Source organism: Eptesicus fuscus, chromosome 23 (assembly GCF_027574615.1).
Source record: "Eptesicus fuscus isolate TK198812 chromosome 23, DD_ASM_mEF_20220401, whole genome shotgun sequence".
Taxonomy (NCBI): domain Eukaryota; kingdom Metazoa; phylum Chordata; class Mammalia; order Chiroptera; family Vespertilionidae; genus Eptesicus; species Eptesicus fuscus.
The window spans coordinates 8458424-8483275 of NC_072495.1; the positions used below are offsets into that span (position 1 = coordinate 8458424).

Here is a 24852-nt window from a genome sequence, read left to right on the forward strand (position 1 = left end):
GCGGGCGGGCCCCCGGCCGGGCTCACCTCTCAGCATGAAGGTCTCCGCGAGGACCCAGACCCCATTGACTGCCACCACCAGGTCTGCAACAGACAGAAGCACAGGCCCGCAGGGAAGCCTGGTTAATTTCTGGGCCGCTCCACACCCCCTTGGGACAGGAGACCGCTTAGTGCTTTTACCACACGAGCTAAATCAACTGCTGGTTTCACTTAGCAATGGCTACGAATTTCTAAAAGCCCCCTCTCTGTCGCTGCAGGGATACCAGTTAAGACCAATCAGTAAAACCTATTATTCTAAGTCAGTATCAACGATGGACAAGACACCAAGGGTTTGATTATTGAAAGAATTTGTTTTTCCTTTGAGATGTCCGATTTTTAAAATGACTGCATAGTTAGCAAAATGCATATGGATCTGGCCTTTCACTGAGCAATCCCACTGCTGGGAACCCATCCTAACGAGACACCAGCACACACACAGCACCAGGTACCCAGAGAGCTGTTCACTCGAGAACTACTTGTGATGGCAAAACATCAGAACCCACCCAGGTGATCAGGAGGGTACCGGTGGAATCAACTATGATGCGGTCATGACAAGGTGCCTACCGCCCTGGCCACGTGGCTCAGTCGGTTGGAGCACCATCCCGTGCATCGGAAGGTTGTGGGTTCGAACCCCAGTTGGGGTGTGTACGAGGGGCAACCAATCAATGTTTCTCACATCGATGTTTTTCTCTCTCTCCCTTCCAGTTTCTCTAAATATCAGTAAGAAAACATATCCTTGGGTGAAGATTAAAAAAAAAAAAAAGTGTCCTATCAACTATAAAAATAAAGGGGGGACATCTCTATATATCACTGTGGCTCGGTCTCCAGGATTTACTGGTAACCAAAAAAGAAGTGTGTAAAGTATGCTTTCGTTTCCTGAAGACAGAGATATATGCATACGTATGCACCTATTCAGAGTTGTTAAAACATGGATGGATAAGCCATGATAAAAGGTACCCATTGGCGCCGAAACCGGTTTGGCTCAGTGGATAGAGCGTCGGCCTGCGGACTGAAGGGTCCCGGGTTCGATTCCAGTCAAGGGCATGTGCCTTGGTTGCGGGCACATCCCCAGTGGGGGGTGGGCAGGAGGCAGCTGATCGATGTTTCTCTCGCATCGATGTTTCTAACTCTCTCTCTCTCCCTCTTCCTCTCTGTAAAAAATCAATAAAATATATTAAAAAAATTTAAAAAAAAGGTACCCATTGGGGGAGGTGACAGGATGTAAAGTTACCGGAAATAAGTCACGGAGGATATGCAAAAACAAACACAAACAAGACTGAAAGAGGAACAGTCCTGTTCCTTCAACTACACAGTGCAGGAGGGAGAAGAGGGACGGAGGAGGAACCCACAGATTAAAAAGGCCCAAGTGACTTATCCACCCATCACACTCTGTGGTTCTGGAATTTGTTTCCAAAACTCCGGGTCTAAGGGTATAGAGAGCGAGTGAGGGCGCAGATGTACAAGGAAGACTGGCCCCGGGGCGGTAACTGCCTCCGCTGGGTGCCGGGCACGTGGACGTCCCTGGAACTTTCTATGATGAACAGTTCACACGGCGACTGCAGGACTGATCTCCGGCCTCCCCCCCTCTGGAGGAGTGAGCCCCGGGAGCAGGGGCCCAGAGCTGCATGGGTCGCACTTACACATGAAATACTGAAAGGCTTTGGACTTCACCAGGATGTTAACTCCTGTCGGAAGAGAGGAAATATTAGCATTGAAGTCTTCCTGGGCAAGCACGCGCTCCCCGACTCCACAGTGCATGCGCGTCAGCAACCAGGGTGTCTACGTCCAGGGGTGAAAACGGAAGGGCCTGTCCCCCGGGGACACTCAGACACAACGGCACGGACCACAGCTGCTCTGGGGACAGTCTGGGCGACCCGGGCCGGGACAGAACGGAACACGGCGTTGCTGCCACTGCTGAAACCTACAACCCTGCAGGCCTCGGCCTGGGACCATTTCCTCATCCACCTGAGGAACCACCATCCCAGCAGAACGGAAAACCCTGCGCCCAGCGCCCCAGCGGTGGGAGAAATCACAAACAAGGCCATCCCATCGTTACTCGTGTTCGTGGCGGCCCAGACCCAGGCTTCGGGCTTTCTACACGAGAAACTCCCTGTGGGCTCACACCCCCTCGTAGAACTTCCAAACTGGCATTAAGTGAAGGGGGGACTGTTAGGTAAACAATACGGGCACTCCGATGTAAAATGGTTGAATCTTATACTGCGCAAGGGATCACGTACACTGGGTATACACCCTGCCACAGGGGGGTGGGCAAAATACACCAGCCGATAAAAGGGCAGGATTCAGAACAGAATACATACTGCAGTCCCACAGTTTTCAAATGTGCAGAAAAGGCAGCTAACGTCAGAAAGGAACACACCAGAACATGAACGTGGTTATTTCTGGGTGGGAGATTTCCTTCAGGCGATCAGACTTGGTAAACTTCGTTTAATGAACTGGATATTCCACAGATGCCTTTTGGTTTGGTTTTGACGTTGCCAATTTCCTCCCTGGTCCCCAACACTTACGTCCCTGCTGGGGAATCACCCGCTCCTGCTGCCACGACACATCTCCGGGGGAACCTTACCTTTGAAGATGAGGAAGGCTGTCCTGGGAAGCTCATCGAACCAGTGCTCTCTGTTCTTCTTCGCCTGCCCAGGAGACAGGGCCAGGGATGAGGACCTGACCCTGAGGGCCAGGCGGCCACGGTCCCTGCCTGCTCACCCGGCTCTAACTTGGGGAACAGGAAGAACACTCCGGGATCTAAGTACCAATAAGGCCAGCCAACGGCCACTGAGCACTTCCATGGGCCACGCATGTGCCTTATTTTATAACGTCCTGAAAATAACTGGAGGTCAGAACTACTGTGAGCCCATTTCCCGGGTGCGACGACCTGGCAAGAGTCAGATAAGGCCGAAACCGGTTTGGCTCAATGGATAGAGCGTCGGCCTGTGGACTGAAAGGTCCCAGGTTCGATTCCGGTCAAGGGCATGTACCTTGGTTGCGGGCACATCCCCAGTAGGGGGTGTGCAAGAGGCAGCTGGTCGATGTTTCTCATCGATGTTTCTAACTCTCTATCCCTCTCTCTTCCTCACTGTAATAAATCAATAAAATATATATTAAAAAAAAAAAAGAGTCAGATAAGTGGCTCGAAGTCACAGGGTGGCTAATGGGGCCAGGACACTGTATTACACGTGTAAAGGCAGGTGGGGGGCCTGGGCCACCTGGTGTCCCTGAAGTGACCAGAACTGAGGTGTTGTTCCAGCCAGGCAGGAATTGGGCCTCAGCCAGGCCACGGTGGCTCAGTGGTTGAGCTCAGGGAGGTCACGGTTCGATTCCCAGTCAGGGCACGTGCCCAGGTTGTGGGCTCGGTCCCCAGTGTGGGGCGTGCAGGAGGCAGCTGATCAATGATTCTCTCTCATCACTGATGTTTCTCTCTCTCCCTCTGCCTTCCTCTCTGAAATCAATAAAAATATATTTAAAAAATAAAAAAAGAACTGGCCCTCGGGTGCCTCTGGGCCTCTTCCCCCCGTGGAGCTGTCCACCTGCTCCCTCTGGTCTTACCTTCCACTTCAAGGCGGTGACTTCATAGATATCATAAAAGTCCTTCAGGCTGTCATAGCAACATGAGAAGGCAAAGTAAATTTTAAAAAATCAGAACGCTCCCACTGAGCTTTACTTCTGTCCCTCGCCTGCCTGTGGTCACCTTTAAAGGGGGAAGGTTGAAAGGGGGAGGGGACAGCTGGGAGGCCCAGCATGTAAGTGGGGGAGGAGGAACCTCCCCTGCAGGCATTCTGACCTTCCCCCAGGCCCTATGAATACTTAATCCTCTCAGTCTGACTGAGTGACAGCCTCAGGCCCCCTGAATCACTATAACGCTTACATGGACGGGGCTGAGCCTCCGTTAGCAGAGAACTTAATGGGACAAATGGGCTGAGAGTTCAGCCCAAACAGAACTCGCTCACTCTCATATCTGCAGCTGGCCTGCTTCTTCTCAAACTGAAAAGAAGGGTTCGGTCGTCAGCCATCTAGAAGGTCGAGACTGCCCTGGAAATCTCAAAGGCTGCGCCGTGGTGTGCATGTGCGTGTGCGCATGCCTGCATATGTGTGCGTGTGCGCGCATATGTGCGCGTGCATACGCCAACACCCCTCTGTGGACCTGCTCATATGCAACAACCCCTTTCATTCTTAGCTCAAAGGTGAGCAGCTGGGTCAGTCTACTTTATGATCCAATATATTCCACTTTTTGTCAAGTCAGCCTGAATTAAATTTGGGTGGGACTTTTGTCACTTGCAGAGAGAATCCTGACGAAAACTAAAGCCTCTAACAGGCTCCTTGCCCACCCACCTCCTGGTGCCTTGGCCGCTCCAGCTCCCTCCCCTGAATACCTCCGTGGCCACAGCGCCCCCACCTGGCCGGCACTCTTACCTGAGCAGAGGGGTGTTGCTCTGATTCAGGGCCTTGAAAGTCAGGTAGCGCTCCCAGGCATTCATCCGGGGCTTGTAGAAGCGCATCAGGCCTTCAAACTGCCGGTAGGAGATGCCCACAGGCCTCTGGGGGAGAGGAAGGACGCAGTGTCAACACAGGAAAAGGCAGAGCCCACTGCCTCCTCCCTTGGGGGCGACTACTCGGCTGCCCAGCACGGCCTGGATCCCGGGTGCCTGGCTCCTTCTCATCCTCCCAAGGGACCCCTGCTTTATTTTTCTTTTTAAAATATGTTTTTATTGATTTTAGAGAGATAGGAAGAGAGAGGGACAGAGAGACAGAAACATTGATGAGAGAGAAACATTGACTGGCTGCCTCCTGCACGCCCCTACTAGGGATTCAGCCCACAACCCAGGCAAGTGCCCTGACCGGGAATCTAACCGGGGACCTGTAGGTTCACAGGTCAACATTCAACCACTGAGCCACGCCCAGCGCACAAGGACTCCTGTTTCTAAAGCTGCTGACCTGCCATGCTTAGGGCTGCCCAGAGCAAGGGAGGGGGACTAGGAACCAAACCCCTCCCAGCCCAGCCCCCACACCCCTACCCGCTGGCTGACGAGCAGGCGATAGGCGTGCTGGATGGCGGTTCGCTTATGCAACAGCAAAGACTTGAACTTGCGTTTCTCGATGTCGTTGAAGGTGTCGAACACCACGGCCAGAAGCTGTGAGGGAAGAGCAGAGACCTGGCTCCCTTGCGCGGTGGGACCTCGAGGGGTTGGGAGTGTACCCTCTGCCTCCAGAGAGCGCTCTCCCACACCCCCCAGACCCAGGGAGGGGGAGGGGTGACCCTGCTGCCTGCCCTTGGGGGGGCAGGAGTTTGTCTCCAAGTCAAAGAGGAAGGCCATGTATCGCCACTTGTAAATTTTCTCTCTTCAGACACACGAAAACATTGTTATTCCATTTCCCCGGGTACTTCACCCACAGCTCGTCCCTGACTGGCAGTTTCATAAGGTGAGAAGGAAGCAGGGAAGGGCATGCAGGGCTCGATGCCCCATCAGCTCAGTCTGGTGGCCGGTGGCCGATGGCCAAAGGCCTGGGAGTGTGTGTCCATCCTCTGCCCTCCTGGCCTCGGAGCTCGGAGGGGCATCAGCATGGTGGAGGCTGCCTCCCCTCGCCCCCTTGTTCCCCGTCCTGGTGAGTGGCAGCTTCGTGCACTGGCCCCAGGCATCAGGGGAACAGGAGGCCTTCCTAGAGGGCACAACATTCTGGAACTGCCCGATTCCAAGGTCAGCTTAGTCACAACACAGCCTGCATCACCAGAGGGCGCGGGGAGGGCGGGAGCCGAATCTGAAAGAAGCCTTTTTGGAAGCACTTTCTTTTTCTTTCAAAAATATTTTGAGGGAAATTCTCCTGTCCTTTCTACTCCTTCAAATGGCGCCCCCCTCCAACTTTTTTCCTTTAGGTCAAGAAAAGGTCAGCAAACCTTTCCATAAAGAGCCAGACAACAACTATTGCAGGCTCTGAAGGCCAGATGGTCTCTGCAGTTGCAGCATGAAATCAGCCACAGAGGATGCAGACTCTAATGGGCGTGGCTGTGTGCCAATAAAACTTTATTTACAAGTGCAGGCTTTGGCCAGCAGGCTGTGGTTCACAGACTACCTACCCCGGATTTTCACAACAAATTAAATCAATTACACATAATACGTTGTTATGATTCTAAACTAAGGACAGTATATAAGAACTGTAATGTGTATGAAGATAGCTAACATATTTCTTTTTGGTTTTGAGGAATTAAAAAATGTTTTCCTTTTTAAGACCTCACACTTTTAGATTTCACATGTCTGCTCCTTTCTTCTTTTTCCTAATCCTCACCTGCGGATATTTTTCCATTGTGTTTTAGAGAGAGCGAAAGGGAGGGGGACAGAGAGAGAAACATCAATGTGTGAGAAACATCGACTGGTTACTCTCTGCATGCCCTGAGGCTGGGGGTCAAGCCTGCAACCAAGGTACATGCCCTTGACCAGAATCGAACCCAAAACCCTTCACTCCGTGGGCCGATGCTCTATCCACTGAGCCAAACTGGCTAGGGCAAGAAAGTGTCATCTATTCTATCCCGGGCCTGGCTGTGACGCCTGGTGTGAGAATGCTCCTCAGAAGCATAAAAATACAAGATGAGTAAGAGCCTCTCCCTGGTAATTCTGGTGCCGACGTGTGGTCTTGGCACCTGCCTAACCGTGATTGGCTGATGGCAGGAACATGCCTGGTGGCCAGCCGCGCCTCCTCGAATGCCTCCCAAGTCCCAGTGAGCACGGGGACTTCCCCTTCTCCTGACAGTGTGTCCTGTACTGGAATTTCCAGTGGTTCGTGATAAATGGGGTGGAAATACGCGAGATACTCCCGGACGTAGGTGCCGAAGGACCGAGCGGTTCAGAGCAGGGCTTGAAATCACACCAGCTCGCCTGGCCACCCCGAGCTGCGCAGCCGTGGGCCTGTCACTCTGTCCACCCGACCCTCAGTTCCCCATCTACACACTGAGGATCATAATGGGGCCTCCAGGGTTGTTGTGTTAAATCATTTAACCCGCCTTGCACGGTGCCTGGGTCAGGCTACTCAGTGCCAGCTTTAACAGTTATTACACGTCTGCGGCGAGAATGAACAGGTCCCGGGAGCCTTGGCTCAGACATCAGCACCATCAGCAGCAATGACGGGAATAACCCAGGGAGGCTGCCACGCTGGTCCCCACACCACACCTGACTAGTCTGGCACCCCCGGCCCCTGCCGACGTGGTGCCTCCTTTTCCATGCCCATGGCACCCAGCACTGTGCCGGCTGCCCCAGCGGAGACGAGACACAGTCACTCACCAGGTTCATGATGAAGTACAGCTCGATGGAGAGGTACACGATGAAGAAGACGCAGGACCAGGGGTTCCGGGAGTAGGAAGGCATCATCACGTCTGGGAAACTGCATTTGCAGAGCATTGCCCGGGGGCCCTGTCTGCCCGCCTCCATCTTCTCTAAGGACATCTCTCTTTTCTGCCTTCCCAGCCCCACCCCACCCCACCGTCCCGGCTCTCAGCTCACGGGCTCCGAGTCACCAGGCCACTCCCATTCCTCCCAGTGCCCCGAGCACTGTCTGGGCTGAGATAGGTAATGTCCTGGGCTGGGAAGACCCTGGGCACTAGCTGAGGGCAGCGGCCAGAGCAGAGCCCACACTCACTTGGCTGTGGTCAGGAGGACGAACAGACTGACTATGCTGCTCTCCAGGGTGCTGAAGTACTGTTGGGGAAAGAGGCAGAAGGACATGCTGGCCAGCCGGAGGGCACACGGCAGCCTGGGCCAGCCTGCAATGGGCCCCCGGAGCGCCCTGCCCGCCCCGCCCCGCCCCACCCACTCTGCCTCCTCCCACGGGATCCCTGAGGGATGAGCAAACTGGAGTAAGGACTCTGCTTTCCTGAGCTCCACGCTTCTGGCAGAAGCAGACAAGTGACTCTTGGGACTTTTCTTCCAGAAAATCACGTTTGCACAATTAGCTTGGACCTCCTTCACTGTGACCTCCACCAAAACGTCCCCAAGTTCCAAATCTGATCTTGGAAATATGACTCTCACTGTAGGAAACCACGCCCCTTAGCGCGCAGGGAAGGAAAACGGCTCAAATCGGGGTGACGGGGACTTTCAGGGGCCGTCAGCTATGATGCGAAGCCAGGCAGGCCTCCCTCCCTAATGTAGCTAGGGAGTCAGCCCAGCCACCTTGTCAGAGGGGAATGGCCTCACATAAAGGAAGAAACGGACAAAACATGGTGATTACTTACGGGGTCTGAAGGATTAGGGGAGAACAAGTAGAAACCTGGAAGGTAGCAGAAAACAGATGGAAAAGATGTCAAAGGACTGGACCGATACACGTAAATGAGAGCAGTGCGCGGAGGGAGACAATAGGGAGTGGAGGGGACTGCGGCACTCTGGGGAACACATGCTCTGAAATAAAGGGAGCAGGTGCTCCCAGGCACTGGGTAACTGCAGCTATTGGAAAATGTTGCCTGAGTACCATCAAGTGTAGTATTAAAAAGGTTGGCAATCTGTCATTTTGTATAAAAATCTGATTTTTAAATGCTGGCTCAAAATTTTCAGACCAAACAAAACTCATGCATTGGCTGGATTTGGAATCCAGACCTCTGGTTTTGAGAATGTGACGGCCAAGTAATAATTCCGAAGGGACTCCATTGTTTCCCTAGAGCCAAGGAACCTGGGGTGGGAACGGCACTCACTTCCTCCTTTGGAATGGGCTATCCCCCTGAGTCCTTGAAACCCTGTGGGAAAAGTGGGAAAGTCTGCCCTCAGGGGAAGTCAGCCGCCTTGGAGCACAAATTGCCACCGAGAAGGTGGAGGGGAGGTGGAATGGGAGCCAGAAGCTCGGGACATATCAGTCACGGAAGCAGGGGCTGGCCTTAGAGCCAGAGTACTAAGGGCCACTGGCTGTGCCACGCCAGGACTCGAGGAGGGACCTCAGCTTCCTCATCGCGTGCTGGGACCGCTGCTGGCGGAGCCCTGTGTCTGCATGGGGGTGCCGCACTCATACTCGGCCTTATCTAAGAGGCAAGGCCTCCTCGGGGTTAGAAAGACGTGATCTTGCTCTTATATCTAGTGATGCTGATGTGCACAGACCCTAACCCTCCACGTGCCGCAGGGTAAAGTCTCACACGTGTCTGCCAGGAAACTCATGAGTGTTCACTGCCGTGTGGCTTGTGATAGTGGAAAATGCCCACCAACAAGAGAACAGATAAATAAATCTGGGCACATTCACTACACTCCTGTGAAGATGAACACGTGACATCTGCATACATCAACATGAATAAACGTCACATGCCTAGTGTTGAGCAAAGAGCACCGTGCAGAAGGGGACACCACATTACGTAACCATTTACACAACTATTTTGAATATGCAAAGCAATAAATAGAACATAGGTGCTGCTCAGGAAACATAAACATAAAGTGAAACTATACAGACATGAGTAGCAATGCTAAGCCTAGGACGCAGGCACCTCTGGGGGGAAAATGGAGGTCATGAAAGGCTACAAAGGGGGTTCCATTTTATTTCTAACTCTTCATTTCCTAAGCTGGAGTCCCTGGGTGTTTATATCATTTGGTTTTTGTTCATTGTTTTTTTGCTAATCCTCACCCGAGAATATTTTCCCATTGATTTCTAAAGAGAGTGGAAGGGAGGAGAGGCAGAGAGAGAAACATCGATATGAGAGAGACACATCGATTGGTTGCCTCCCACATGCGCCCCAACCTGGGATCAAGCCTGTAACCTACAACCGAGGTTCATGCCCTTGACCGGAATCGAACCCATGACCCTTCAATCTGCGGGCCAATGGTCTAACCACTGAACAACCCAGCTAGGGCTGTTTATATCACTTGTAAAGCCTTTCTGAATTTCCAAAACTATCAAAGTAAGTTTTCCTCCCACGGCGACTTTGCTTTTGGAGACCGCGTGGTCCCGGGCACAGGGAACTCACCGAGGATGGCGAAGATGACCATGAAGAAGAGCAGCAGCAGCAGGATGTCCATGAAGGGAGGCAGGGACTGGAAGATCTGCCGAAGGTTGCTGGGGAGACAGGAGGGGGTCAGGGGGGATGAGGCGCAGCCCGGGGTGGGCCCGAGGAGTGTGGTCGGGACTCCTCAGGGGAATACGTGCTCATGGGGACCCGGGTCTGGTGCTCCTGACTCAGAACACTAACCCCCTTGCGCCCCGGCTTGCTATCCTGCAGGACCTGCACTCAGTGGTGACAGGGAGAAGGGAGGCAGGTGCAGCACAGACACCCCCTCCTCCTGCCTGCAGGGTCAGTGGGGAGTGCCCCCTGAGAGAGGGAGGGGAAGCAGAAGGCTGAGGGCACGGACTCGGTGCAGAGGTCGCTTCCCCGAGAAGTGGGGTGCATGGAGACAGCTCGGGGCCACCTGGTCCTAGGACACTTGTGTCCTGTGTTGAGGATGCACAGAAAACGAATTGCCAGCCCACTCTTATCAACAGTCCCCCAGCCAATGGATTCTCCAGATGGATCTCAAAGCTCAGTCTAACTCTAGGCTGACGGTGTGCTCGAGTGCAGTGCCCCGGTCTCGGGGAGGCACCAGGACAGCCTGTGAGCCACGTGGACCTTTAGCCAAGCTGCCTGCTCTGAGCGCTGCTGCTGCTGCTGTGCTGGGGCAGATAATGTGCTTGGAGAGGAGCCAGGCCCAGAAAGCTGGGACGCAGGCCTGGAGTCGGGACACCTAAACTTCAGGAGGAAGAGCCTTCCTCTCTGTGGGGCCGAGAGGCAGAGGGAGGCGAGCGTGCTTAGTCAGACTCTACCGACGGGCAGGATGGATCTTATGGCTACTTGACTCACTGAGTCCTGCTCCACTGGCCCAGGGGTCCAGGCCAGGCCAGGATAGCGACTCTCTGAGCAGCTCCTCCCCCAGGCCTTACCGCCGGACGCCACCGCAGTACCGACAGTCCACCAGGAAAATGCAGCGCAGCGCCCGGGTCACCCGCATGTGGGACGTCTGCCGCACCAGCACCACGATGGCCTCGATGAACTGCACCACCAGCACGGAGGTCTGGGGGCGGACGGGCAGAGAGCAGCATCAGCTCCTCCGCCCAGACCCCTCCCGAATACCCTGAGCTCAGGGCTCGCTGAGGAACGCCCACCCAGGTCCCGAGAGGCCCATCCCTTTTCTCCAGCGCCCGCCCCCAACATCCAGCAGCCCCTGGGGAAGGGCCCGGGCTGTGGCACAGGTGTGTGGTCGCAGGAGAATGACCCAGAGGGCAATGCTCCCAGCAGCATCTCAGAGGGTATTCACTGAGCAACTCTGACACTCAGCCTGGCTGGTGTGGCTCAGTGGTGGAGTGTCGACCCATGAACCAGGAGGTCACGGTTTGATTCCTGGTCAGGGCACATGCGGAGGTTGTGGGATCGATCCCCAGTAGGGGGGCATGCAGGAGGCAGCCGATCAATGATTCTCTCTCATCATTGATTTTTCTCTCTCTCTCTCCCTCTCCCTTCCTCTCTCTGAAATCAATAAAAACATATTTTAAAAAACACACAAAAAACTGCCCTAGCCAGTTTGGCTCAGTGAAAAGAGTGTTGGCCTGGAGACGGGAGGGTCCCAGGTTCGATTCCGGTCAAGGGCACGTACCTAGGCTCAAACCCCTGGTCAGAGTGTGGGAAGCAACCAATCGATGTCTCTCACATTCATGTTTCTCTCTGTCTCCCCGCTCCTTTATTTCTTAAAAACAAAAACAAACAAACAAACCCTGCCACTGTGCCCGGCCTGGCCTACCAACCCTGGCTCCGGCGCTGCTGACGTGCACCGGGAGGACCTCTGGGGTGGGTCCGAAGCACACCCTGCTCTTCCGTTCCTCGGGCACTTTCCCTGGACAACTGTGCATCCTTTTACACTGCAAAGTGCCACTCTGACACACTCCTACTGTGCCCCTCTCTGCAGCAGAGAGAACGTGTCTGATGCTGGTTACACACTCCTACTGTGCCCCTCTCTGCAGCAGAGAGAACGTGTCCGATGCTGGTTACAGATCAGCGTGGGCTTGGAGGCCAGCCGGACCTGGGTTTGACTCCCATTCTCGCTGGGATTAGATCCCATTCTCTGCTGTGGCTGGATGTGAACTAGGAATGGGAATGCATCTCCCGCGAGGGTTACCGCGCCCGTGCTCGGCACCGCAAATTCCGAATCACACTAGCTGCCGTCAGCATGACCATGACCGCGACCTCGGAGCACGGCTCTGCGAGGCTGGGGCACAGAAATGGTGGGGACCCCGGGTTACACTTCCGAGCGCCGGGGGATTTAAAGGGAAGAGACGGGGTTGAAGGTGCCAGGGGAGAAAATGCTGTCAGGAGACGGACACGCCACCTTGACCATGGTCCGCTTATGCCGGACGAAGGTGTGGAGGCCCAGCCACCGCAACTTCATGCAGAGTTCGAAGACGACCACCATCAGGGCGAACAGCTCCAGGGTCGCGTGGACCTGCAACCACAGGGTGCGGAGATATGGCATCGCCGGGCCCGTCCTCCCGCTGGCCATCGCCCCGACCGCCTCTCCTCTGAGGCTGGAAAGAGTGGGAGGGACTGCCGTCAGGTGTGCTGCCCACCTGGCGCCGAGGTGTGGCCGCCGGTCCCAAGTGAGGCCATCAGATGGCACCCCCTGGCATTTCCGAGCGAGCGAACAGAATCAGTCGGACTGAGTGAGGAAAGTGCCTTCGCTCCACGGGGACCCCAAGAGGACCAGCGAGTCACTGCCGCTCCTGAGGCCTCTAGGGCCTCCCAGGGGCTGTTTTCAATCCATTCGCACTCTCTGCCCTTCCAGAATGTTCCCTTTTAAGCTTAAGCTTGCGTTAGCCCACGGGAGGTTCCTGGCGCTTGCCCCCAGGGAGCAGCGGCTCCCAGCCATCGGGACACTCACGTAGATGCCGAGGCGGAGCGCGGGGACGGCAGGGGCCTCGCACAGCGACAGCAGCAGCAGCAGCAGGGCCGTGGCCAGCTCCATCAGGTAGAAGAGGTGGTTGTGTGCGAAGAGGTAGGCCGCCAGCGCTTTGGCATTCTTGGGGTGGGTGAAGAACTTGTCGTTATTCTCGCCTTCCTGTGGAAACAAGAGCCACGGGGCAGAGAGCCTCTGAGGCACAGCACCAAGGCCGCGCCGTGGGCCAGGGCGAGAGGGAGGGCCTGGCGGGTAAGAGGAGGTTCAGGCCAGAGACGGAAGACGATGGAAATTCAAAAGTCTTATGGCCACAAAACCGTGCACCAGTTAAGTCTTGCCCTGGCCTGCTGATGGGGCTTAAAAGACTTGCTGATTCCTAAAAACCACGTGGAGGAATCAAAGAATAAAAGGTCCAGAGGGCCCTAGCCGGTTTGGCTCAGTGGTTAGGGTGTCGGCCCGTGGACTGAAGGTCGTGGGTTCGATTTCCAGTCACGGGCACCCATCTCAGTTGCAGCCTCAATCCCGGCCCTGGTCAGGGTGTGTGCAGGAGGAAACAACTGCTCTCTCACATCAATGTTGCTCTCTCTCTCTGTCTCTCCCCGTCCCTTCTACTCTCTAAAAATCAATGGAAGAAACATTCTCAGATGAGGATTAACAACAACAACAAAAAGGCCCAGCCCGGCCAGAGTGGCTCAGTGGTTGAGCGTCAACCTATGAATCAGGTTCGATTCCCGGCGAGGGCACATGCCCGGGTTGCAGACTAAATCTCTAGTAGAGGAGGAGAGGAGGGGCGTGCAGGAGGCAGCCGATTGATGATGCTCCATCATCATTGATGTTTCTCTCTCTCTCTCCTTCCTCTCTGAAATCAATAAAGATGCTTTTTTTTAAAAAAGGTCCCGAGAAAGTAGAGAACTGGGCACAACTGGTCCCTGGAGGCCAAGTGCTCCCGCTCAGCAATGTCTGTAGAATGTGAAGAGCTTGCCGAAACCGGTTTGGCTCAGTGGATAGAGCGTCAGCCTGCGGACTGAAAGGTCCCAGGTTCGATTCCGGTCAAGGGCATGTACCTTGGTTGCGGGCACATCCCCAGTAGGGTTTGTGCAAGAGGCAGCTGATTGATGTTTCTAACTCTCTATCCCTCTCTCTTCCTCTCTGTAAAAATCAATAAAATATATTAAAAAAAAAAAAAAAAAAAAGAATGTAAAGAGCTGAGCGGGGAGTCCTGGGGTCAGCGAGCACGGGCTTCCCCACTCCTCCCTGGGCTACACCCTCCTCAGCTGTCAGCGCGACGGCGCTCCCCTTCCTCACGGGGGTCCGGGAAGACACCTGGGACGGCGTCTGGTGCACACAGTAGGTGTTTAATAGATGTGCGGTAGGATGAACCGTTTTGCAAGAGATCACTTCTCCAGGCGCCAGCCCCGCTCGGCGACCATCCACCCAGCAGCTGGGAGGCGGGGAGCGCTGGCCTTGACTGTGGTTTGCCGAGTAGCTTTGAAGAAGTCGCTTCCTGAAGCTGGATACGTCACTACCCTCAGCACCAAAACATAAAGGCAAACCACAGGCTGGACAGGGGCAGGTCCACAGAGGGAACAGACACGCCGGCGGTCACACCCAGGGCAGGCGGCAGGCCGGGCTCCGGCCTGTGATCAGCTCAGAGCTGTGGGTTTCACACTGCCCCGTGGCCGCGGACACCCACGGTGGCCTGGAAGCTTCTGGTTTGGATTACTAAAAAATGCATTTCCTGGGAGATTTCTCCCCACAAGCAGCCAGCAATGAGGGTCCGACTAGAAGAAACCACTGACAGGGGGGCTCGAGCTGAACTCTAGGACTTGGAACGGCCACCGAGGAGGTGGAGGCTGAGGTCACCACCAATGAGCACGGAGTGAAATACGACCCGGGTCACTGGGTTCTGAGCCAGACCCCAAGGAGAGAGAACAAGGGCCTTGTTTCCTGGCTGCTGATCGTGAAGGAGATTAAGAAAAACAAGAAGGCGGCCAGTTCCACGTGACGTCCAGGCCTCCACTCTCCGCTCCCTGAGGAGAAGTCCACACAGCAAACAAGAACCACCTCGGAGGCACTGTGACCGCTCACACCCGGCTCCCAAGGGGACGGAGCTGACAGCTGAACTCTGGGAAGAGAAGAAACTGCGGGGACCAGGCAGCCTCAAAGCAGCAAGGGGCCGATGACCCCAGTACACCCGCCACCTGGGCAGGGTCTGCGCTGCAGCTCAGCCCACCCTCCAGAAACAGCCCCAAATGCTGCTCATGGAGATGGCAGTTCTGCTCTCTTCTTTTTTTTAAAGGTGCATTTTGGGTAAAAATCATTCAAATACTACACAGGATTATAAGGTTGTAAAAACTCCATCAGCTAAATATAATCAACTTTAATACTGAGATAAACAACTTTCCAGATGCGAATGGGTGTCTGTGCAAACACACACACACACACATACAGGTATCTGTAGCTATATACTAGTACATCTATAATAATAAAAGCGTAATATGCTAATTAAACTGGACGTCCTTCCGGATGACCTTCCAGATGAAGCCGGGCTGCGAGGGAAGCCTGGGTCCCGGGTGCTGGAGGGAAGCCAGTGCTGGCAGCCAGCAGAAGGAAGGCCTACTCTTGCACGAATTTCGTGCATTGGGCCTCTAGTATCTATATAAACAGCTATATATGGGTTTGAGTGTGTGTGTGTGTGTGTGTGTGTGTGTATACACATAAATGTTATACAACAATGATCATACAAGTCCTGTTTTGTAACCTCTTTCCCCACAACTACACGGCTCATTTTCAAGTGCATACACGTGGTAGCGTATAGAAATGAGGCAACAATGTATAGAAGAAAGAACATCACTTGGAGGCTAGATAAAGTTTACATCTGCGCTCTGCAACCTACTAGGTGGGTGGCTTTGGACTCAGGGAGCCTCGGGGGCAGGTGGAGCCGCAAGCTGGGGTCACCTGACGAGCCCACGTACATCCAGGCACCATCAGGCTGGCTCTCCCCACCATAAGGCGAGAGGCTCACGCACAGAGAACCGAAGCCGGAACTGAATTCCTGGGCATCCAACAGAGCCCCGCCTCCCCACCCCACCAAGAAGGGCCAGGTCCTGGCCCAGAGATGCTCACCTGGAGGTAGATGGCCGCCTCTTGGTAATTCATCTCCCAGTTGTGTCCAGTGGGGCTCGAGGGGAAACTCTCGCCCTCTGAGCTCAGGCTGGAGGCCTGGGAGCCGTGGACGGCGTAGCTGCCTCCATCTGCATTGGAAGAGGAGAGAGCTTCACAAACAGCCCAGGAAGAGGACAGACACACCGCACCAGAAGGAAGGGCCTCGCGTGCTCAGACATCATTTATGTGTCAATCTCCGCTCCGTGCACCAGTATGGCTAGGAAACAATATTTTTCCTTCTCTTGTTAAGTGAAAAAGCAAGTACAAAAGAGCACAAGCGTCTTTGGTGTAAAAAAAAGGGAGGAAACGAAAACATACAGCTACCCACTCATCTTTACAGAAAAGAAAAAGAGGAAGAGCAGTTAGAACTCAGTGAAATCGGTTACCTACAGGAGAGGTGGGACACGGGTTAGAAGTATCACTCCAACTTTTTGTTTACTTTTGGCTTTTGGAAGTGTGTTAATATTCTAAGTCGAAAATGAAAAATAACTGCCCGGCTGGCGTGGCGCAGTGGTTGAGCGCCAACCTATGAACCAGGAGGTCACGGTTCGATTCCTGATCGGGGCACATGCCCAGGTTGCGGGCTCAATCCCCAGTGTGGGGAATGCAGGAGGCAGCCAATCCATGATTTTCTCTCATCACTGATGTTTCTCCCTCTCTCCTTTCCTCTCCCTTTCTCTCTGAAATCAATCAAAATATATTTAAAAAAAGAAAGAAAAATAATTGGATTTGGCCCTAGCCAGTTTGGCTCAGTGGTTAGAATGTTGGCCTGTGGATTGAAGGATCCTGGATTCGATTCCAGTCAATAGCAAGTGCCTAGGTTGCAGGTTCGATCCCCGGCCCTGGTCAGGGGGGGTGCAGGAGGCAACCAATCGATGTGTCTCTCTCACATCAATGCTTCTCTCTCTGTGTCTCTCCCTTCCAGTCTCTAAAAGTCCAAGGAAGATACCCTCGGGTGAAGATTAACAACAAAAATAACTGGATTTGTTCCTTGGTGCGGGGTCATCTGTGGCTTCTGTGTGCTGACCCCACGCCCTTTCCTGCCCTGCCCCATCGGCCTTTGGAAAACATTCTTCGTCTCTGGCTGACTCCACCCCTGGCTCCCAGGCAGGGGGCCCAGGTGCAGTGAGAGCCCCTCACCTCCCCTGACAGGCTGGTTCAGGCAGCGGTGCTGCCCCACGCCCGGCCCCGAGGGGTGAAACTGGGACTCGTCCTGGGCCAGTGAGGAAGGAGGGGCTCTCTCCCGGTTGCTGCAGGCAGCTGCCTCGGCCACCACGTGGGGAAAGCCTGCCCGAGAAGGACGCCAATGGAGAACAAAACGGTGACACAGGTGCCCCGAGCTGCAGCCTTGGCTCTGCCTGCAATCTACCTCTGAGCGTTTCCAGAACCGGCGCCCATAAAGACCCTTTTATACTTATACCTGCTGTCACAACTCTCAAGTGTCTCCACTGACACGGGTCAGCAGTGACACCAAGAAACATCGAGGAAGAACATCTATGACGAGACATGGTTCCCCATGATCCACACTCCTAATCACCCCCTACACGAGGATGAAGAATCCCATTTCAGATCTATTCCGTGGCAGATTTTATTTTCCAAAGGCAGCCACAGTATTCCCTTTAGTACCCCCTGCTCTTCTGGAACCTTCCCTACAAAGAGGTGGAGTCTGTGCCTCTGCTCCTCGAAACTAGGGAGTCTCTGTGACTACTTTGACCAACAGGACGGAAGATGTGACGCTTCTGACTTCTAAGGCTAGTTCAACTTTTTTTTTTTTTTTTTAAATATATTTTATTGATTTTTTTACAGAGAGGAAGAGAGAGGGATAGAGAGTTAGAAACATCGAGGAGAGAGAAACATCGATCAGTTGCCTCTTGCACACTCCCTACTGGGGATGTGCCCACAACCAAGGTACATGCCCTTGACCGGAATCGAACCTGGGACCCTTGAGTCCGCAAGCTGACGCTCTATCCACTGAGCCAAACTGGTTTCGGCTAGTTCAACTTTAAAAAAAAAATGTTTTTATTGATTTTTAGTGAGAGGGGAAGTGAGAGGGATAGAAAGATAGAAAAACCAATGAGAGAGAATCACAGATCACCTGCATCCTGTACGCCCCTTACTGGGGATTGAACCTGCAACCCAGGCATGTGCCCAGACCAGGAATCAAACCTGTGACCTCCTGGTTCATGGGTCGATGCTCAACCACTGAGCCACACTGGCCGGGCTACTTCCACCTTTTGCTCTTGGGCCCTTGCTCTTGGAACCACGTTGAGGAAGCCCACGCAGCCGGTGGAGAGGCCCACGAGGAGGACCAAGGTCCCTCGGCCACAGCCCAGCTGAGCTCCAGGCCCACAGGCAACACCAACTCGTCCGTCAGTTGAACGAGCCATCTCTGCTCCAGTCAAGTGTCCAGACGGACAGTGTGGGCAGCAGAGAAGCTGCCCCTCCCAAACCCCACCCCAACTGCAGGTTCATGGGCAAAGTAAATGAGGTTGTTATCATAAGGCACTATGATCTGGAGTGGTTTATTATATAGCAACTAGAGGCCCGGTGCACAGATTCGTGCACCAGTGGGGTCCCTCGGCCTGGCCTGCGGGGATCGGGCCGAACCCGGCTCTCCAATAATCCCCCGAGGGGTCCCGGATTGCGAGAGGGCACTGTGCACCAGGCCTCTAGTACAGCAGTCGCCAACCTTTCGGACCCCATGGACCACCAGTGGTCCACGGACCACCGGCTGGAGACTGCTGCTCTAGTATGCATATAAGATCTTTGGTTAATCCCTTCCCGTCCTCCCCCTTCCCCCCTCCCCTCTGAGATTCATCAGTCTGTTCCATGTTTCCATGCCTGTGGTTTCCTCTCCTGCGTTGAGCATCTGCCCCCTGCTGGTCAGTGTGCGTCATAGCTACCGACGGTCCCAGTTGGCCGGTCATTTAGGCTTTTATATAGATAGATAGATAGATAACATGCATATCTAAGCACCTCATACCCATCAACCTATCGAATTCTCACAACAGTCCTAAGAAGAAGGTTATGATTAACCCCACCTCGGACTTGAGAGAAGGAAGGTGCAGAAGGGCAAAGGCTAAGTCCCTCGCAGAAGCCATGTGGCTAGCGAGACGCGGGGCTGGGAGGCCGTCTAGGCTGGGTAGCTCCTAAGCAGGAAGCCACGTGCCTCTCAAGAACTGGAAACCAGAAAAGGTGACAGGGCAGTGCCAAAAGGAGCAAAAATTAGCAGCAGAAGCACTGAAAACGGAGCTAGAGTAGGAGGAGGGACACCTGGCTGCCGCCTGCACTTGGTGCTGCTGGCCCTTCTCTACGCAAGGCCAGCATCCCCCACTCCGACCCCAGTGCCCAGGTCTAAGAGAACTAAGCCCCAGGCGGAGAGAGAAGGTCAAACCGCCTTCCTCGATCTGCTCACGGGACCAGGGAGGCATGGGCCAAAAGTGACGCGGAGGTAGGAGCAGCCACAGGCAGCCAGCTGGACAGTGCTGCCCCCTCATGTGCCCGCGCCCCGGCCTCCGCGGCCTTCACACAGGCAGCGGGGCCGGCGGCCCAGACACAGCAGCCGGCGGCCCAGGTACAGTTAACGACCGTGCCGGGCGGGCGGGTGATGAGCTGGTGCAGATGCCGTGGACATTAGCCTCACTTTGCCAGTGCTTACTGTTCCCCGGCCCTTCCCCAGGTCTTTAACTGGCCTCCTTCCCCATCTCCCAGGATCCCCCCGAACATCGTCCTCTCAGGAACCGCCTTTGGCCTCTCTGGAAGTCACATGCCCAGCACCCTCTGTCGCCCTCACGCTGCTCTCTGCTTTCTCCTGGGGTTGAACCCCCCCCCCCCCACAGTGCATTAGAGCCAGCTTCCCTGCCTGGAATGGCAGGCCCCTGAGGGCAGGGACTTTTGTCTTGTTCACCGAGGTGTCCTGAGAGCCCAGAGCAGTGTCAGGCATGATGCAACCAGTGCTCACCACACAGATCTGAAAGGGAAGCCCTTGCTCCACAGATTCCAGAAGCACACTCCCATGGGACACTTAGAGATGGCCAGTGGCCGGAGGGCACAGCAGGGGTGGCCACCAGAGCCCGGTGCCCAGCCAGGGTGCAGTAGGGGTGCCCGAGGGCCATATAAGGGGCTTGGCGTGATCTGTCTGTATTTTCTAAAGATCATCTTTTAAGGACCTGCTGAAGAGCGACTATGCTGTATAAGAGTAATTCAGAGCAGAGCCTTAAAAAAGACAGAAAGGAAAGAAAGGAAAACGAAGGCGGGAACTGCCAAGGGGAAGGATGGGGAGCTGTCCCCTCCAGGGTGGCCTTTGTCCGCAGCTTCTCGCCATTCACCCTGCACTTGCTCAGAACACAGACCTTGGCTTGCTGACCAGGTCCCAAAGGCAAAGCCGATCAGCTTGCTTGTGGCTCTTGTGTGGGGAGAGGGCTGAAAGGCCCTAGGTGGCAAGGGAGGACAGGGCGGCCAAGGGGCTATTCAGGAGCCGCAGGTGATTTCAAAGAGCCGCCTTCGGGCCCCAGCGGCTGGGCAGCGCATGTAGGGGCTGTTGAAAGGGCACCGTGGAAGGCAGGGGGCCCCGGTCCCTCCCTTTCCTTTCATGGCAGCCTCAAGCAGAGGCGGTGGCCTTGTGGCCAAGTCCAGCGGCACTCTGAGTGCATGGCAAGGGGGGGGGGCGGGGGCGCTGCGGGGGGTCCTCATTCCCTGCCCCCTTCGCTGTTCCCCACTTCCCAGGCTGGAGAGGCGATGGACACGCTCCAACTCCCAGTGCTTTATTGCTGCCGTTAGAAGGAACGCTTAAAGGCTTAGCCGCCTCCCAGAGGGAAGGGACAATTATGGTCCGTAAAAGAGAGGAAGGCAGGGGGCTCAAGGGGGCCATCAGAGGTAAGGGGGCCACTTGACGGTGGCCTGGAGTTCAGGTGGGGGTGTCCGGGGCACAAGGCCCTGCTCACTGGGGAACCGATCTCAGGGACTTCCTCAGAATGAACTCCCTCAAAGCAGGAAGTGAGAGCTGTGAGGGGCTCCCCGTTCCTGGTCACCACTGGGCATGACGTCCCAGGGGATGGTCTGTCCCCACGCTGAGGCCCACTGGGCCTGCCCGGGTCGTCTGCCTGGGAAGCTCAGAGCTCAGTGACTGTTAGCACCTACCTGCCCTGATCAACTGCCCACCTGGGCCGAATCTGCACTTCCGGGGAGTAAAGGTCCCCGGGTAAATGACTGGGGTCTGCATCTTCGGGAGCGTCCCCTGCTCGGAAAGAATCCTGGCCACCAAAGCGGGCAGGTGAGCTCTCACCCCAGGGCCAGCCCCATCCTGTGGGCTGGGCCGGCCCTCACACTGGCGATCATGAGAGACCACGTGAGAATGAGCATGTGGGACCTGGGACTTTGCCACCGTCCTTACCCAGGGCAGGGTGGGTTCTGCCAGGAGAGCTGGAAAGGCGAGGTGGAGGCAGACCGCCAAGGCCCCGCTCCAGGAGACAGGATGACCTCACCGCGGGGCGGGCGGGGAGCTGGCCCTCCACTGCCTCCTCCAGGAAGAGGCCGGCCGGCCCCGGCCTCGGCATTTCCGCCTCGGCAGCTGGGCCGGGACCGGAGGGAAGAAGGGAGAAGACACGCAGCAGGCAGGAGGGTGGGGGAAGCCGTCTGCCCGGGTCTCAGAAGCCAGTTTCTCTGCTCACCAGTTCCCAAAGGGCCAGAGGAGGCTGACCAGGAACACTCTTGGCAACCAGGAAGCTCCCACACGCGCCTCCGGGGAAAGTTCCCTGGAGGAAACATCTCGTTCTGCACCCCTGGTGCCCTGGGCAGAGAGCGTTCCGGTGAGAACCAGTCGGCAGCCTTTTCAGATCCGTAGACCTTATGCAACGTCTACCCCTAAACTACTCTCCCCGAATCCCGGCAATCGGCCCAGGGAGGTGAACTAAAATCACTGGCAGAAAACAGGCCCGGAAAACCAGCCCTGAAGGACAGGCGTGCGGATACAAAACAGTTACAGAAACTCTGCCTCTGCGTCTGAGAGCAGCTCCCCATCCAGAGCGCAGGCCGACACACCAGGATGACCTGTTTGCACAGATGGCAACGCTGATGTAACAGGCCCAGACGCTCCCTGCAAAACAGCTGGCTGCTTTGCATGCAGCCTCTGCAACGGCCCTGCGGGGAATCCAGGGTTTCCGTTCGCTGGAGCACAGTGTGCAGCCGCATCCTGGGGGTGCTGGGTAAATAGAAACAGTTTCCATATGCCGGCCATAAAGCTGCACCAGGGAGGAGAGGGAAGGGCAGGCGGAGGGAGGGCTTCTGTGACCCACTCCCTCCCAACAGGGCAGGATCTGCTGGGCGGGGTAACCACCGGGCCTTCCTTTGGGGCTTGAGGCAGGAGGCCGCTTTGGATAAAAGGCCCACGAGCTCCTTCCTCACGGGAGGCAGCTCTGATCAGAAAGAATGCAAGGCCATGATTGTTCTGGGAAGGTTTACACCGAGGACCCGACCCCCATGCAATCCTCACTCCCTTTCATTCTCTCTCCTAAATGCCTGCAACCAACCTCGCGCATTCTCAAACACACACACACACACACACACACACACACACACACACACACTCCTGCACATCCTCTTCAAGACAAAAGGTTGCCCTGTTCACCCAAGTTCACTCCCAGCTGTACCCCTTCCCTCCCCCGGTTCACCATCTAACCCCCAGAGCCTCAGTTTCTTCATCCATTAACTGGGACCGGCGCCAACTGTGCCCCGGGCACGGCAGAAACAAATGCCAATACCCACAAAGCACTTGGAGCCCTCCGGAAACCGGTGCCCGCCAGAATGACAACGAGCAACCGCCCAACCGTTCGCCAGTTGTCGCTGAGAGCCCCACTCCCTGGGAAAACGCTGGAAGAGGGGAGGAAATGAACCAGAGTGACGCTGATGAGTTTCCAGGCGCGGCGTCGCCGCACTGCCTGTGCCGGCTGACCCTGCCAAGGCCCGCAGACAAAAATCGGGCAAGAGCCACTTTGCCGAAAGAGAGCAGAGCGCACGTTCCCCCTGCCCAGGCCTGCCCTTGCTGGGGACTGGCTGCAAGATGGGGTGGGAAGCAGACCCAGATTATCCACACACATTACTAAAGGCTGCAAACCCAGGCAGAGCCCCGAGCCAGGATACAGACCTCCAAAAGGCGAGAGCTGGCACAGAGCCCTCCCGGTTGAATCGCTGGACTCAAGCCCAAAACCCATCCTGCCAGAGGCTTAAGCCAGAGGCGGAAAGGAAAAACGAAAAGCTCACCCAGGCCGGTCCCATGGGTCAAGCGCTGTTCGAGGAGGAGGGGGTCCGGTTTGGAACCGGCCAGGATAATGGGATAATGCCCGGTGCCACCTCCAGCTTTGTTTCTGGCCAGCTGACAGGGATCTAAGTGGCCAAATCCAGAGGGATTCTCTGTAGATACTAGAAGGCTGTCCGTGAACTTGAACTGGCTGGCAAGTTGAGAGCCGTAACTAAGGAGATGAACAGAGAGGCAGGAGGGCTGGGAAAATGAGCACCCCTTAATGGTCTACGGTGGTGATTACTGCCCCAGGTGTCCACCCCACACAGGCCACACAGAAACCTCCCATCCTGAGGTTACGACATGACCTTGAGAGCAACTCTGCAGTCTTAAGAAATCATGCGTAATTTGGGGGAGGGAAGAGGGGGGTGGGTGAAGTTCACAAAGGCTGACTTTCCAGATGCAAACAAACATGGTTTAATTTGAAGAGACCTTTATTCAGCACCTACTGTATACCAGGCATTGTGCTAGGTGTTGGATTTTTTTTTTTTTTTGAAAAGTTAACCATGAATTCTTGTTCTCACGGGGTTCACTCTCAGGAGGCGAAAGAAGGAACGTGATTCCGGTGCATTAAAGTCATGTGTTCGTTACAGCAGCTACCCTCCAGGGCTGCTGGGCAGGGGCAGGGAGGGATTCACGGGTGATGTCTGCGTAGGCTTTTGAAGGATGAAGAGGTGTCACCGGGTGGATGAGGATGGGGTGGGTCTACATTCCAGAAATGGAAAGATCATGCATAAAGCACAGAGAAGCAAACAGCAGGGCATGTGTGGGTTCCATAATCCAGAAGGTTCCATAATCCTGAAGCTTAAAGAGCCAGAGATCAGGCCGATACCAAGAACTACAGCTCACACTCAGCACTGTATGTGCCCCAAACAGAGTTCTCAGGGTCAAAAGCCCGATGAAGCAGGTGCTGTTATCCTCTCCAGTTTACGGAAGGGGAAACGAAGGCCCAGAGAGGCCGAGTGATTTGCCTAAGGTCACAGAGCAAGGATGTGGCCAAGCTGGGGTTCAAGCCCAGGCCGCCCAAGCACCCACCCTCTTCTCCCACCTGCAGGAGCCGCAGGCGGCTGTAAGCCACGTTATGGAACTTGAACCAATGGGTCCTAACGGTGGGGCATGCTGACCACCTAGCCAAGGTGGTCAGTCTTGGTTAACATGGTAACCCCATCTACAAACATCCTGCTCCGGCAAAAATGCAAGTTCCTCTTCCCGGGGGAGCCACGGTGAGTCACATTTATGGGGCCACTGAGGTCATTTCTATCGTAGAATCCTTCTCACCGCCCTTTGCACGAAGAACCATGTCCTGGCACCCTCTCCACCCGCCTTTGGCCCAGGCAGAGAGAACACTGGTTTACAGGTAGCTTCGTGGCGAGGCAGGACCCGATTTCTACCTTCTCTGGTCTGTGAATCTCAAGGTTTCACTTGCAATTGTACTCCCCACTCCTGTGCCGCTGGGTTTATAATGAAAACA

At 55.1% G+C, this 24852-nt stretch overlaps 2 protein-coding genes across 7 annotated transcripts in view; one reads left to right on the forward strand and one right to left on the reverse strand.

The window, feature by feature from the left end:
• The window catches only part of SLC8B1 (solute carrier family 8 member B1), a 40759-nt gene extending 34717 nt beyond the window's left edge, over window positions 1-6042 (forward strand). For 2 of the 6 annotated variants that reach the window (XM_054712412.1, XM_054712413.1), the window contains 2 exons: window positions 5445-5471; window positions 5923-6020. In XM_054712412.1, the coding sequence (XP_054568387.1) occupies window positions 5445-5471; window positions 5923-5953 (58 nt within the window). In that variant the 3' untranslated portion in view covers window positions 5954-6020. Of the gene's footprint in view, window positions 1-743; window positions 772-5396; window positions 5472-5922 lie in introns of those variants that run through there. The other 4 variants (XM_054712415.1, XM_054712416.1, XM_054712417.1 and 1 more) reach the window with 4 other exon arrangements.
• Window positions 1-24852, reverse strand: part of TPCN1 (two pore segment channel 1) — a 51293-nt gene that overhangs the window by 10083 nt on the left and 16358 nt on the right. Inside the window, exons 3-16 of the mRNA XM_028147265.2 lie at window positions 16049-16176; window positions 12908-13084; window positions 12359-12472; window positions 10920-11050; window positions 9973-10061; window positions 8269-8303; window positions 7677-7735; window positions 7322-7421; window positions 5066-5182; window positions 4464-4588; window positions 3600-3648; window positions 2623-2686; window positions 1679-1723; window positions 27-83 (exon numbers count right to left, since the gene is read on the reverse strand). Coding sequence (XP_028003066.2) covers window positions 27-83; window positions 1679-1723; window positions 2623-2686; window positions 3600-3648; window positions 4464-4588; window positions 5066-5182; window positions 7322-7421; window positions 7677-7735; window positions 8269-8303; window positions 9973-10061; window positions 10920-11050; window positions 12359-12472; window positions 12908-13084; window positions 16049-16176 — 1290 coding nt within the window. The remainder of the gene's footprint in view (window positions 1-26; window positions 84-1678; window positions 1724-2622; window positions 2687-3599; window positions 3649-4463; window positions 4589-5065; window positions 5183-7321; window positions 7422-7676; window positions 7736-8268; window positions 8304-9972; window positions 10062-10919; window positions 11051-12358; window positions 12473-12907; window positions 13085-16048; window positions 16177-24852) is intronic.